Source organism: Danio rerio, chromosome 24 (assembly GCF_049306965.1).
Source record: "Danio rerio strain Tuebingen ecotype United States chromosome 24, GRCz12tu, whole genome shotgun sequence".
NCBI classification, from domain to species: Eukaryota; Metazoa; Chordata; class Actinopteri; order Cypriniformes; family Danionidae; genus Danio; species Danio rerio.
The window spans coordinates 10,766,712-10,782,286 of record NC_133199.1 but is presented as its reverse complement, the minus strand read 5'-3'; the positions used below and the strand labels follow the sequence as shown (position 1 = coordinate 10,782,286).

The 15,575-nt window shown below is 37.1% G+C and overlaps 1 protein-coding gene and 1 long non-coding RNA gene across 2 annotated transcripts in view; both read right to left on the bottom strand.

The window, feature by feature from the left end:
• Nucleotides 1-8,538, bottom strand: part of si:ch211-69l10.2 — a 94,040-nt gene extending 85,502 nt beyond the window's left edge. Inside the window, exon 1 of the long non-coding RNA XR_223045.6 lies at nt 8,439-8,538. This is a non-coding gene — a long non-coding RNA (si:ch211-69l10.2). The remainder of the gene's footprint in view (nt 1-8,438) is intronic.
• A 1,302-nt stretch (nt 8,539-9,840) lies between these two features.
• Nucleotides 9,841-12,381, bottom strand: myca (MYC proto-oncogene, bHLH transcription factor a). The gene is given in 3 exon segments (NM_131412.1): nt 9,841-10,847; nt 11,233-11,861; nt 12,178-12,381. Coding segments are annotated over 3 exon segments (1,263 nt in total). The 5' UTR covers nt 12,204-12,381; the 3' UTR covers nt 9,841-10,239.
• Between the last annotated feature and the right edge of the window lie 3,194 nt (nt 12,382-15,575).

The window sequence follows — 15,575 nt, the reverse complement described above, 5'->3', positions numbered from 1 at the left end:
GTGTGTAAATTTGGATGGCTTAGTTTTCCAGCGCTGCTTTTTATGCCTAGAATGCACTCAGTGAACGCCAGCTTTCGCAGAGCTAACACGGGCGAGAAAAAGCAGAAAGCTACTTGGCAAGCTGACAGCCCAGGGTCAGCAGGGCCAGGAAAACACAGACGCCGCACCAACGTCACTGCTGTCTGATGGAAAGAGTGAGAGATAGGAAAGAGAAACTGAAGAAAAAGAAGTGAGAGAGAGCATGTTTGAAACGTAATCAATTAAAATGATTTGCTGATGATAAAATTTGCAATATAACAATTATTTTAATGAACATAACATTTCTTGCAGAGGCTGAAAATTGCAACAGTCCTCACTGCAGCCTGTATTTCAGTGCACTACGTCATGGACATTGATGTGCACATTGGCAATGTGACATGTGTAACGGAGGTCAGCTAGCAAGTGCTGTGCAGGTAAACCTCACTCCTCTGACCTCTAAAGGTGCTCTAGCGACAGACGCTAGGGGCCATGGTCTTTAGCCGCCTTGGTAGAGCAACTGACTTTGATGGGGACGGTTACCGGTTCAATCCTAGTTTGAAGGGGGTTGGGTAGTGTAGGACCGGTGGGTTTACATTGGTGCCGTTACCTGGATGGGAGTGAGGTTTAAGGGGTGAGTGTAGCGGAGGCCAGCTACTAAGTACTGTGCAGGTAAACCTCACTCCATTGATCTCTAAAGGTGCTCTAGTGACAGACGCTAGGGGCCATGGTTTTTAGCCTCCTTGGTAGAGCAATCGACTCCCATTTGTAAAGGCGCCCTTTTGATCCCAGCTCGGAGTGGGTTTGGTTGTTTAGGACAGGTGGGGTTACATTGGTGCTATGACTCGGATGGGAGTGAGGTTTAGGGGTTGAGTGTAACAGAGGCCAGCTAGTAAGTGCTTTGCAGGCAAACCTTACTCCTCTGACCTCTAAAGGTGCTCTAGTGACAAACGCTAGGGGTCATGGTCTTTAGCCTCGTTGGTTGAGCAACCGACTCCCATGCAGAAGGTCGCTGGCTCAATCCTTATTCGAAGCGGGTTGGGTGGTGTAGGAACGGCGGGTTTACATTGGTGCTGTGATCTGGAAGGGAGTAAGGTTTAGGGGTTGAGTGTAACGAAGGCCAGCTAGTAAGTACTGTGCAGGTAAACCTTACTCCTCTGACCTCTAAAGGTGCCCTAGTGACAGACGCTAGTGGCCATGGTCTTTAGCCTCCTTGGTAGAGCAATCGACTCCCATTTGTGAAGTTACCGGTTTGATCCCAGCTCGGAGCGGGTTGAGTTGTGTAGGACTGTTGGGGTTACATTGGTGCTGTGACCCGGATGGGAGTGAGGTTTAGGGGTTGAGTGTAACGGAGACCAGCTAGTAAGTGCTTTGCAGGTAAACCTCACTCCTCTGAGCTCTAAAGGTGGTCTAGCGACAAACGCTAGGGGTCATGGACTTTAGCCTCCTTGGTTGACCAACCGACTCCCATGCAGAAGGTTGCTGGGTTATGTTGTGTAGGACTGGCATGTGTTTAAACCATGCATGTTCACAATTTGTCCATTATATAGTAGATGCTGTAATGCGCATGCTGAATGTTAAGTTTAGGGTTGGGTAGACGTTAATAACAGTGAGGGGTAGACAATGTAATGTGTAATTTAATAACTAATACAAATAATTCTCCTTTATAGCAACAACCAAACATATGCACAGCGACATATTGGATGTAACTGCTCTACACCCATTTATTTGTGTGGTTTATTTATAGACTAATTTTGAGAGGATCATGGCTGGTCCCGCATCAGCTTCATATATTGCACCAATCAGATGAATCTGATTGATGCATTAATTAACTCACTATAAACAAGTTTTTCACTTCAGTCATCTTTGTCTTGAAGAATCCTCACGTCCACTTCCATTTCCACCCCTTCCACTCAATATTTGAATTCCATCGGCATTTAAGAAACAGAAGCTGTCAGGGGCGTCATAATGCCCCATAGGATACATTTTACAGATGAAATTCAGCCAGATGTACCTCTAGGTACATAATTCGTGGTTTCCAGAAATGTAGACCTGGATACATATCCACAATGATCTTGTGTTGGTCATTTCAACTACGGTGATCCCATAGATCCTTGTTAAAAAAAAGTCTTCAGACACCAGCACAAATTCCATCTTGGTCCAAGGCTAGTTTATGATTGGAGCTGGTATAGAGATGGTCTAGTTAGTGAACCAGCATTCTCAACATAATCTCAAAACCAAGCTGATATAGCAATCACACCTTCCATACCAGGAACTACAAACCACTAGCATCTCATGTCAGTCCCATCATGCAAAACATGCCTTGTGCTGGTGGAAAGCATGGCTGGATTTTTCACCAGTGATCTCAAACTTTTGAAGGTACACATTGATATATATAATATGTTGCAGCATTATGTGAGCAAATGACAACAAGCAGTAGAGAGAGCCTGTGGTTATAAACAGAGTGATATCAGCAGGAAGTGATGTTGTTGGTAACAGAGGCCAACGTTGGGGGAAAGAGTTTAAAAAAAAAGAGACGATGAAGACAAAGACAGGCAGTCCTGCACTGTGCTCAGATCTTGCCGCGGAATGGGGACCTCCATTACAAACTAAGGGAGGGATTACATAACACATGGAAAAGCATCCAAAGAACTAAAACAGTCCGGTCTCTGTGTTGCCAAAGGAACCTGTTCCACCCTCTGTCACAGCCTATAACACAACTGATGGATCCAATTTGTCTAAAGTGCAGTTCAACAGAGTTCTTGGAGTCTGCTCTCAGAAGTCAAATACCAAAAGTTATACACAGAACAATGTTTAATAGACTTTGTTCCCTGAAACTGAAGATCTAATAAATATCAGATGAAGGTTTGTTAAAAGGGCACTACACAAAGTTAAACTGAGCTGCCAAAGTGCAGGAGTTTTGTTTCCAAAACCCTGTTTCGATTAGATTTTTTTTCTCCAGTTTTGCTTGACGTGATGTTTCATGGGGATTCGCAAATGACAAATGAGCATTGGGAGGCACAATTTTGAAGTATAGGTAGATTGTGATAAATTTGGTCATTGCGAATTTGTATTATATGTAAACACTTTCTAGATGCTTTCCTCTCAACATTAAATAAACACAAAAAAACTGTGGTCAGAAAACAGCCATATAAAAACACTTTGCACCAGCTTTGCAATTCTACACTCTGGATAAAGGGATAGTTCACCCAAAACTGAAAATTCGGCCATCATTTACTTGTCACAAACCTTGTTTGAGCTGTGTTTTTCTTTTGAACAGAAATTTAGTTATTTAGAAAAATGATAAAAACCTCTAAACGTTAGCTATGTTTCCATCCACCTATTTTTATGCTCATTTTGGATATGCCCATAAAAATATGGATTATGGAAACCCCAAGATGCACATAAATTTGCACATACGTAACATAATGTATGTGCATAACTGAAGAAGGATAAACTTTTTATTCGATAAGAAAAAATCCACATAAACTATGATGGAAACACTTCCACCAAACAAATTCCAGTATGCGCATTAAAAATTCTTGTGATTTTGTTATAAGAGATCATGTGATGGTAAAAAACCATGTGAATGGACAAACCAGCAAGCTGACACACTGTAAAACATCTGAAATGTAGTTTTGGCCATTCTAAAATGCCTTACCTTACTGTTAATATTTAATAAATTATCTCTACGTCTGACGCCTTTAAATGCCACCACACATTCATTTCGTGTCGGCATACTGTCTTCTGAGGTGCAAGTCATTTAATAAGTAAAGAAAAAAATACATGCAGCTTCTCCTACTGTAGCAAATTCCGTATTTAGTGCGAGATAATCAGAAAGTGACGATTTTGTTCTCTTTGACTTCTTGGGTGGAAACACTGCTTTATTCACATGTCTTATATGTGATATTCCAGTTTTGCCCATATATTTATTTCACGACTTGGGATGGTAATGGGTAATGGTATGGTAATATATGGTAATTTCACGACATACAGTATGGTAATTTCACGACAACGGTAATGGGTTTCGAACATATGTTCTTTTGTGTTAAAGGTATGGAACCATCACTTTAATTAACGTCATATTTACTTGTATGTGATTTTTACAACAAACTGTTTAAAACAGCTTTATAGCATCAAATATGAAAATCAGTGTATCAGTTGCTTACATTTCAACTGACAACTTCAAAATCTACTATAAAGCATACTATACAGGTTTCTATTGGTTTCATATTTTTATTCGGTGCTGACCTAGGGTGACCAACTGTCTAACAGTCTGAATGACATTCCCAACATTGGGAGCTTTGTCCCAGGTTTTGAGTACTGGGAGCTTTGACAAGATGTGAGCAGTGTCCCACATTAAAATTTTATCTGTAGCCTGTTTTTCTGCCCTGAAATAAAATTAACACAATAAAAACACCTTTTTACTGGGTTAAAATTGCTGCACAATATATTGTTACAGCATTGATATCACAATGTGTGCACTCGCAATATTCATTCATTCATTTTCTTTTCAGCTTAGTCCTTTTTTTTAATCTGGGTTCACCATAACGAAATTAACTAAAAACTTATCCAGCATGTGATTTACCCTGTGGATGCCCTTCCAGCTGCAACCCATTACTGCGAAACACCCATACATACTCATTCGCACACATACGCTACAGACAACTTAGCTTACCCAATTCACCTATACGGCATATCTTTGGACTGTTTAGGAAAACCAAAGCAACCGGATGAAAATCCATGCCAACTAAGGGAGAACATGCAAACTCTTTGTTTTCTTGCTTTTCTTACTTTGTTTTTTTCTCATTTCTAGTCCAAATATCCAAAAAAAATCTTATACCAAGTAAAAATATTGTTTTATTTGTGGAAAAGGCATCCACATGTGCCACATTGTCCTGCAAAATCTGATTATTGTCCTGCAACAGAAAAGTAACCAGATGGTCATGCTTTAGCTTGATCTTAGAAGAGATAAACCAGAGAAGACGTTCACATCAAATTTTTCTATGATGTGCATTCGACAAGCTATTTTCAAACAACCAAAATAAATTTGAAAATTACATCACAACAGCTTTTACCTTAGTTCAGGGTTCGTACACATTTTTACTTCAAAATTCCTTCACTTTTTCAGGACTTTTAAGTCAATTTTGATGACCTAATGTTTCATGTTATGTCTACATATACAGTTGAGGTCAGAATTATTAGACCCCCTTTGAATTATTTTAGTTTTTTTATATATTTTATAATATTACCCTAACCTGCCGAGTTAACCTAATTAACCTAGTTAAGCCTTTAAATGTCACTTTAAGCTGTATAGAAGTGTCATAAAAATATCTGGTAAAATATAATTTAATGTCATCATGGCAAAGACAAAATAAATCAGTTATTAGAAATAAGTTATTAAAACTATTATATTTAGAAATGTGCTGAAGAAATCTTCTCTCCGTTAAACAGAAATTGGGGGGAAAAAAATAAACAAGGGGTCTAACAATTCATGGGGGCTAATAATTCTGATATCATTTGTACGTGGTAAATCATGAGAAATGTTTCAATTTATTACAGCATATCACAAAACATGCAGTAGTCTCAATTTATTTTTATATTTATGTAAAATAAATGATGCTTACACATGTGAGAGCATGTTTTTGGCCAAGAAAAGAAAAGAAGTCAAATCAACTAACCTCCATTCCAATATACAGATATTTGTCAAACCAATTTTAGATAAACTTAATAGTTTGTTAAACTAGTAATAGTTGGTAAAAACGACTTCTATTATAAAGCCGTGATCACACTGCACTTTTCGCTCCATAGACTTCCATTTATAGGCATGCGAATGCAGAACAGAAACGCAAGCACGTCTTTCGCATTTCACTGCACTTCGAAAGTTCAAGCTTGGTGAATTCTTACCAGCAAAATCACATCAGGTGATTGCGTGAGACCAAAAAAGATTATTTAAAACAAGTAATTTTAAATATGGAGCAATCGCTCACTTTTATTAATGAATAAACATATTGTTTAACCCCGTCTCTTTTCGCAGAATTTTGCAAGGTGTGACTCAGCTTAAGTCACTTTGAACAAAATGTCTGCCAAATGATTAAATGTAAATGTAATTTCCATGACTTTTCCAAAACCTTGTGGGTTTTTCTGTTTTTCCAAAACTTTCCAGGTCTGGAAAATGCCGTCAAAATTCCATGACTTTTCCAGGTTTTCTGTTAACCCTGTTAGTTTTACTTGATAGTTCAACCAAAACTGAAGAATCTGTCATCATTACTTGTTCCAAACGTGTTTGACTTTTTTCAGATGAACAGAAAGAAGATATTTTGAAAAAAGCTGAAAACATGTATCCACCCAGCTAGCCTATTTTGTTTTTAAAAGATGTTTAATAGATGTCTAATAAACATAGTCATCTTGGGTAAAACAAAGCTAAAAGTTTAGCTTCGTTTCAGCCAAGCTGTCTAGGTTTAGCTGTCTATTAGACGCCAAATTAATAAACACAAAGTTGTTTGCTGGGCATTCCATAATACTTTTTTTGTTTAACTATGGAAGTCGAATATTAAAGTTTTTCAGCTTTCTTTATAATAACTTCTTTTGTGTTTATCAAAAGAAAGAAACACATAAAGGTTTGGAACAACTTGAAGGTGAGTCAATTTTGATTTTATTAAATAAATAAATTTAATAGGCGGTTCATTCCACTGGGGCGACTCCGGATTGATAGGGGGAATGAGCCGACAAGAAAATGAATGAATGAATGAATGAATCAAATTTAATAAATATATTTATTTTTAACTATTCTATTGGTCCATCAAGTGACACTCACAAGGCACTTAAAAATTAAAGTTTCCTTAAAAAGGCTGAGACTTTATCATTCATTCCTAAAGCACAAAGTGCCAAAGTTTAATACATCCACTTAAGATGTTGTTCAAAGTTTGAGCAACAGCAAAAGTGCAATCACTGATGTTTGTCATGTTTAATCTGCTACATAAACTTAAGCGAGTTCAATAAGACAAGAAGGTATAAATAACGCACCAACATATACTAAATGCGCCAAGTGCAGGTCTGTTAAGAGAACAAAGTGTATCATCTACTGCTTGCTTATTAATATCACTCATTGATTCAATTTGTGGCTTGCAAATAATAAACACAAGCTTTATCATTTCAGGCCACCTGTATTTACTTTTATATACACCTATTATATGCTGTTAAACAGGGTTTTAAGACTGCAATTTGTGTCTGTGTTTCAGACTAACCCCAAGGCCAGGACAGACCTCGACTGTGTATTAGTGTGTGGTCTACCTCCCTCAGTCAGACGTATTCTGCCATTGCCAAAGGGAATCATGTGACCCTAGAGAAGGATGAGCCAGAGAAACCAGTTTCTTTTCTGCTTACAAGTCACTGCTAACATTTGCTGTGATGTATTTTTAAGAGCATAAAGTAATTAATTGTGTTTCTCTTGCTTGCTGTTTTCATACTAGGCGTTTACTGTTACAGACTAAAACGTGAAGCTGTACATCAAAATCTGTGCACCACACCTGTACACTTTTGCAAGGTTTCTGCATACATATGTCAGCTGACAATATACAGAAAATAAAAAATGATTGTATTTTTAAGTCCATATGAACATTTAAAGCACACATGTTTAAAATCAAATCAAAAACAAGAGAACGCAATGGATATTCCGTGCATGGAAACAATAAATGCATGCTGTATGGTCGATTATAACCTTGTTGGTGAGGAATCATGCTTAATTAATATGGAATATGAACGTATTAATGCAGAATACTTTTAAACATTTATTAGAACACCTAATATACTTAATAGCCGTTATATGTTGCAGCTTACTGAGACACAAAAACAATATTTTAATGCAGGAGCAATCATTTATATATATATATATATATATATATATATATATATATATATATATATATATATATATATATATACAATTTTATTTAAAACAGTGAAGATGTTGTGGTGCAATGTGGCTGCAATACTTATCTGATAGACAAAAGGAGCTCAATCAAAGCAAACACATTGCAAATGCTTACTTAAGAACCGTTTGATTTTGCTTTTTTTGTCATATATTAAACATTATTAAGTATATGTGTGATCTGAGGTGTTCATACATTCTCTTATATTGGTTTGGTACACATAACAGCATAAAACAAAGAACATAAAAGATAATAGTCTATAAGTGTTACAATGACACAATCAAATCTTAGATAGGCAGTAATAATAGATACATAAAACATTATGAAAACTGGAAATAATGTGAATAAACATTATGAAACGGCTAACGTCTGAATACATATAATAACAAGCACATATGTCTATTGTCAAAGCATCAGTTTGTGCAGCATGAACACGTGAGGCTCTAAAACAAAATTATAACGCACAGTATTGGAAAAGAATACAGCACCTACCCTCTTTTGTTCCAGAATTGATTCGGTTTCTGCAGATATTCCCTTTCAGGTGTGGAGTTATTCTTTGGATACTTCGTCTCGAGCCCTCTTCCATGTGCTCAGAGCACGCGCTCCGCGGCACGCGCTGCGTACAGTCATACAGTCGATGACGTCACGCAGACCCAATACAGCGGAGTCGGGGAAAAATCACAGCTTTGTGTAGTCAGTGTGGAAGTATCGTCATGCAGGAGACAAACACTGAGCGTTTAAAGAAGGGACAAAGCAGGAGCCTTGCTGCGACAATCATGCTCATTGATTAGCTTCTCATATTGATACATGATATTTATATTTTTATGGATATGAAAACACTATAATCATTTCAATCACCATGTGTCCACACATGGTGAGAATTATGGGACAATATAGATGGTGGCGTCTGACCACTTCATTAAAATAATGGTTGTGGTTAGCTTTAGTAGTAAGCACAGTAGCAGTGGTTATTTCTTGTGTTTACATTTTGCCAGTGTTGGGGAAAAAAAGTAATATATTACAATTTTAGGTCAACCTTATCTCTTTAAAAAAAAGAAAAAAAATATTACCATAAAACAACATAGCACATTTATATTCACATTAGGCCTTAAAAAGTCATTAAAATATTTAGTTAAGTTTTATTTATTTTAGTTAAATAAAATATTTTATTTATTTTATTTAGTTTTTATTTATTTTTTAAGTGACAACAGATTGTAATATATTACTTTTTGCAGAAGGCTAAATTTGTCAATCAGGAACTGAAATAGCTTGCGTACATGTAATAAACATTTAACGCTTGTACTGCTTATTAATTTATATATTAAATAAATAGAAGATCTGAAAAGCTTGCTTAAGCTGAACCACAACATATAGTTTTAAAATGTGTTTAAAGAAATCAAGGCTATAATTCTCACACTGTTTAATTATGTCTCCATAGCTGCTGCACTGATTTCTGAGTGGTTTGCAGCTCAGACTGCATTAACAGAGCTTTGCCACATCCATAGCAGATGCTCTGAGCCTTGCTTCTAGACATGATTGAGAGATCTTAATGACTCAGCTTCGTTAAATCACCTGAAAGGGACTTCTCCTGCAGGCAAAACGGTCCACAACATACATTTCAATAGCTTTCATTTTTGACTTCTGAATGCCAAATCAGAGGGGGGTCAAGTTCATCTTGATGCAGGGATGCAAGTATTTATATTCTTTAATCATGCTTTTAAGTATTGTCTGTGTATTTCATGCAGCAATCCCACATAACATTTTGGACAGGCATCTTTTCGTTGTAAACAAAATGCAGTATTATACATTACTTAGCTATTTTTTCTGAATAAACACTCTACAAACATTTCAATAGTGTCTAATCTGTGTGTATAATGAGACCAAGAGAGTCAAGTTCAGAAAGAAATTCCTTTATGATTGAGTGAAAACATTGAAAACGAATATGGTTTATGAGAACACATAGCTAATACAGGTTCAAAAATATTTTTCTTAGGAAATATTAATTCGTTATATACAAAAACTTACAAAAACATTTTAATCTAGGGCTGCGCAGCCCTATATTTTTCTTATTTTATTAATAAAAATAAATCCCTTAAATACAAATTACTTGAACAAACTTGTAGTTTCCAACCAAACTGGCAGTTTCAAACATGAAAAAAGTTGACAATATTCAAAAGGAAAAAAAAAAATGCATTTGACATGCAACGTTCAAACTATACACAGCAACAGTCTTGCATAAAAAAGCAGGGGGTGGGAGTTCTTGGAAAGTCTTTTCGCTTGTGACACAGATTCATTAATGTGAACTCCGCAGCTGCTGAAGCCTGTGTTTTAACTGTTCGCTCTTTCGCCTCAGCTGTTCTTTGATGGACAGCAGCCTCTGCTCGTCCAACTGCATGCTGTGGATGCACTCTGTCGCCTTCTTTAGGATAACCACTTTAGCAGCTTTCTCGTTATTCGCGACCTCAGGGATCTCATCCCGTAGCGCGAAAAAGCTGAGTTTGAGTTCATTCCTGCGCTGTCGCTCCAGCACATTGTGAGTCCTGCGTTTGTCATTGTCCTCAGAATCCGATGTCCGAGGACTCGCACACTTGCGCTGCTTCACATGCCTGTTGCTGCTGCTGCTGCTGTTGATGCTGTGATTGTTGCTAGCCTCAAGTCGTAGCCTCTTGACAGCAGGCTGGTCATGCCGCGTTGACGGATGGGCGGCGTAGTTGTGCTGGTGGGTGGAGACGTGACAGCGCTTCAAAACTAGGGGACTGGGGTACCTCGACTCTGAAGCATCCGTCTCGTGCCTTTTCTGTCGCTTTTCCACAGTCACCACATCAATTTCTTCCTCCTCTTCCTCCTCTTCTTCCTCCTCCTCTTCTTCTTCCTCCTCCTCATCCTCTTCTTCTTCATCTTCTGCAATTGAATTTTAAAAAATGTTAATTATTATTACCTTGCAAAAAACGTCCCAACATTACACAGCAGAGTGAATACAACGGAATTTGGCAAGTGGCTTTCCACAATGGGTGGGGTAAGGGGGGGTGTGAAATCTCTGCATTCCAGTCCCCGCCCACTTTCCTCATCAGCTGATATTTGAACATTGCAGCCTTTCCTACAGAACTGACTCGGGTCGAACAGGGGGAGGTGGAGGGATCTTACGCAACTACCACTTGCATCAAGGGTACAAGGATAAAGTCCCGTGACCGGCACGCTCCACCTCAGCGGTGACAAGTAGAGGTCACTTACAAACGCGAGCATGCATTACATCAGGATGTGGGGAGATCTAAATGACATAACATACCTGAATCGCTGCCACTGCTGCTGGAGCTGTTAGGTGGAGTGTCCAGGACCAGCATGGGCTGTGGTGATGCAACCTTGCCGGCTTTCCCACACTCTGTCAGAGGATATGGGAAGACCACAGAGGGATCGATGCATTCTGATGCAGAGGTGCTCAGATCCTGCAAATAGCTCGCGTTTAGTCGATTTGAGTTGCTGTCAGACATCAGTTCCTTCCTTTCCGCGTGCAAAGACGCCAGTCTCTCTGAAACCACTTTCTCCAACTTGGCAGCGGCAGAAAAGCCGCTCCACATGCAGTCCTGGATGATGATGGACTTGATGAAGGACTGGGAGTAGTCCGCATCATCGCAGATGAAGCTCTGGCTGACCACGTCGTCTCCCAGGAACTCGCTGACCATCTCCAGCTGTTCCGCGGTGGAGAGCGACTGTCTCCGGCTGGGCGAGAGGGGCGGTGTGGGCAGCAGTTCGAATTTCTTCCAAATGTCCTCGCTGGGGGCTGAAGGTTGAGTCTGTCCTTGCTGATGGTGATAAAAATCCTCATCGTCGTTGTCGAAGTAGAAGTAGGGCTGGATGGAGTCGTAGTCGTAATCGTAGTTTTTACACGCCAAACTCGCACTCACCAGCATTTTGACACTTGAGGAAGGAGATAAAAAAAAACAAATATGAATCACTACGGTGCAGAGGCAACGTCTAACTAAACACACAACACAAAAGCTTCACCAAAAAAACTGCACATATAAAGATATTCAAGCGTGTAAATAACACAAGCAACTGACAGCGTGTGTAAAAACAGCGAGTGAAGCCCAAAGCGGCGGTTACTTCTACCAAAACATCCTCGAGCATCTCTGCTTGTGGTGCTTTATTCGAGCGCACATCCGAACCAAACTTACTGTCAAACAACACTTCAAGTCAAAAACACGCGTGAAACGTCCAATTGTCAGATCCTTACCTTGTATTTAACGAATGCCGTTCCAGAATTGTTTCTTTCGAGACGCAATGCAATGAAAAGAGAGCAAAAAAGAAGGAGCGAGAAGTAAAATCCAACAGTTTTTGCTCCGGTCACTTGCAGCATAAGTGGCGTCAGAGTCACGGTCAAGTGGGAAGGAAAGTGATGGAAAATATAAACAACCCTGCGCGCTCGTGCAGCTCTCAGATGCTGGACAGACTGATAGTCTGAGTGTCAGGGGCAGGATGAATAAGCTCCCGCGAGCTGATTCTGAAGCAACGCCCCCTGACGTATGGCTGTGCTAGTAATGTTTCCCGCCAAACCAATACACGGTAGTTTGCGAATTACATTCAAGCGTTGAGCTCAAAAAATACAGCTACTGTTTGAAATCATATATTTACTTCACAGGCGTGTTGCTATAAGATATGAATGTGAAAAATACGGGACTATACTCGCGGAAGGAAAACAGTACGCAGACTGGGGGCTTGACGTCACCGCTCGATCAAGCAGTGACAGCTCACTTTTTACAACGAGGGTGTATTTTTATATTTTCGTAAACAAGAGTCCAAGCAACTCCCGCATGTCATGCGTTTAAACACCACACAGAAAATATGAAAAAAATGGCTTGAAAGAATTCAAAAAGAAATGCAGCATCATTTTAGACATAAGAAACATAACAAAAAACACAAAATTGTTATTTTAAATATTTATTCTTTTATATGCATGCTTCATATTCATCTGCTGTTTCATTATAATTTTAATTGCTTCGAGAATTTGTATATTTATTAAATATGATATTAATGCAAAATATAAAATAAAATTATGATATTCCTGCAAAATAGTTACAAGGAAACCGTCACTAGTTTACACGTAATGCCCATTGACTAAAATAAGTAATACCATCATCAGCTAACGTCAAAATGGTCAAAGTAATTCAGAATGGGTTTGAAGTCCACTAGGGGGCTTTATAAAACATCCAAAGATGTTGCAAAATGACTTTAATTGTTGCATTATAATGAAGGGATTAATGATTACAAGAATATATATATATATATATATATATATATATATATATATATATATATATCATCTCCAAGGTTTCCTTATTCCTTAGACAGGAACCAGCATGGAAAGATAAATACAGCCTAAATGATAAGGTAAAGCTTTGTGGCTTAGAAAACCATTAAACAAGATGGGTAAGATAATTGTAGGGGTGAAAAAAATTTATTAGTTGAGAAGAACAAGCCCTGATGTTGAAGGACGGTTATGAAAAGAGCGTCATGTTTTAAATTTCACCAGGTATTGTGTCTTTAAACATAATCTTTAAAAGTAATCAATTATAATTAGATAACTAGAAAACTGGTTAGACTCTTGCTCTTGAGGAATGAACTGAATATGAAGGTACTGTAGAGATTTCACTGACTCTACGATAGGACAGTTTGAAAAAGCGTTGGTATGCGGCGCCCTCTGCTGTTAACTCTTATAGTGGCAACATCATATTTTATTTTAATTTAAATAAATCTTAATTAAGCAAATAAATGGCTTAAAAGTAGGGCCAGACGGAATCTGTGGACGTTTTTTGCTATTTCTGCGGAGAATTTTGGTAAAAGTCTGCGATTTTTTGCAGAATTATTTTGGGAATATCATAACTAAAACTTTAATATATGAAAAAAATGTGTGTGTATATATATATATATATATATATATATATATATATATATATATATATATATATATATATATATATATATATATATATATATATATATATAATATCTGGATTTTTTTTTACCTTTTATCAAGGTCTTGGACATGTGAAACAACATTGCCTTGGATCTATAGTTTTTTAAATAATTTTTTTTTTCTCTACTGTTGGTGACTGTTTTAACCCCAGTGACTTTCGTTTTACCACATTACCACATTTTTACCACATTTAAAACCCTTTAAATTGGCCTGTGCAAAATAAGCTTAGCTTCTGGATTTTATATGGAGTATAACTGCAAAGTAAATTGTGTGTGTGTGTGTGTGTGTGTGTGTGTGTGTGTGTGTGTGTGTGTGTGTGTGTGTGTGTGTGTGTGTGTGTGAGAGAGTGACCTTTATGCACTTACCTTGATGTGTCTGAGAAAATCAAAATATGCAATTCAGCTTTCAGAACTACATGGAGTACATAAAAACATAAAGACTGCATATTTATACACCATCAAATAAGGTTATAAGTCAACGGAGCAAAAACAGCCACCAACAGAACATTAGGGAGAACATCTTTTAAATCTAACAATTAATCAAAGCCAATGTTGTTACTAATCACTCACATGTCCAAGACAGTGGTAAAAAGTTTTGTTTTTTTTAATCCAGTCCACAACTCCCTTTTTATTAAAAAATACATAATTGTGTGTGTCTTTTACTAAATCAGTGACATCAATAGTGAACTTGTGAATTCTGTAATTTTCTAAACTTACAAATTACATTTTTTGATTAAAATTTAGTAGTTTTAATCAGGACTGAGGATGATCAACAGAATCATGCAAAAAAAATTATTAATTAATAATAATAATAATTATATATATATATATATATATATATATATATATATATATATATATATATATATATATATATATATATATATATATATATATATATATATATAGTTGAAGTCGAAGTATTAGCCCAGTTGAATTTTTATTTTTTTTTAAATATTTCCCAAATGACGTTTATCAGAGCAAGGAAATTTTCACAGTATTTCTGATAATATTTTTTTCTTCTGTAGAAAGTCTTTTTTGTTTTATTTCAGCTAGAATAAAAGCAGTTTTTAATTTTTTAAACACCATTTTAAGGTCAAAATTATTAGCACCTTTATACACCAACTTGCCTAATTACCTTATCCTGCATAGTTAACCTATAACCTAGTTAAGCCTTAAAATGTCAGCTTTTAAGCTGTATAGAATTGTCTTTAAAATATCTCGTAAAATATTATCATCATGGCAAAGATAATATAAATCATTAATTAGAAATTAGTTAATAAAACTATTATGTTTCTGCTGAAAAAAAAAACTTCTCTCTGTTAAACAGAAATTGGAGAAAAATAAACAGGAGGGGCTAATAACTCTGACTTCAACTGTATATGAAAAGATTGGTTGCTTCTTCAAGTGGAAATACAGACATTACTTTGATTTCATTGAGCGTAAAAACTAAAATATTGCTGTGAGACTCAGTCTAAAGAACTTTCGACTGCTTAACCAGCAACTTGTTCAAGCACTTGAATAGAAAGCAATCTAAGAAAATACTCATCACCAAGGAGGACACCGGCGCCCAAAAACACAATGACCCAACTCAGCCTACGTGTACGCTTGATGCAGAAGTATAGATCAGCCTTAAAGAAACAGGATAGTGACAGAAGT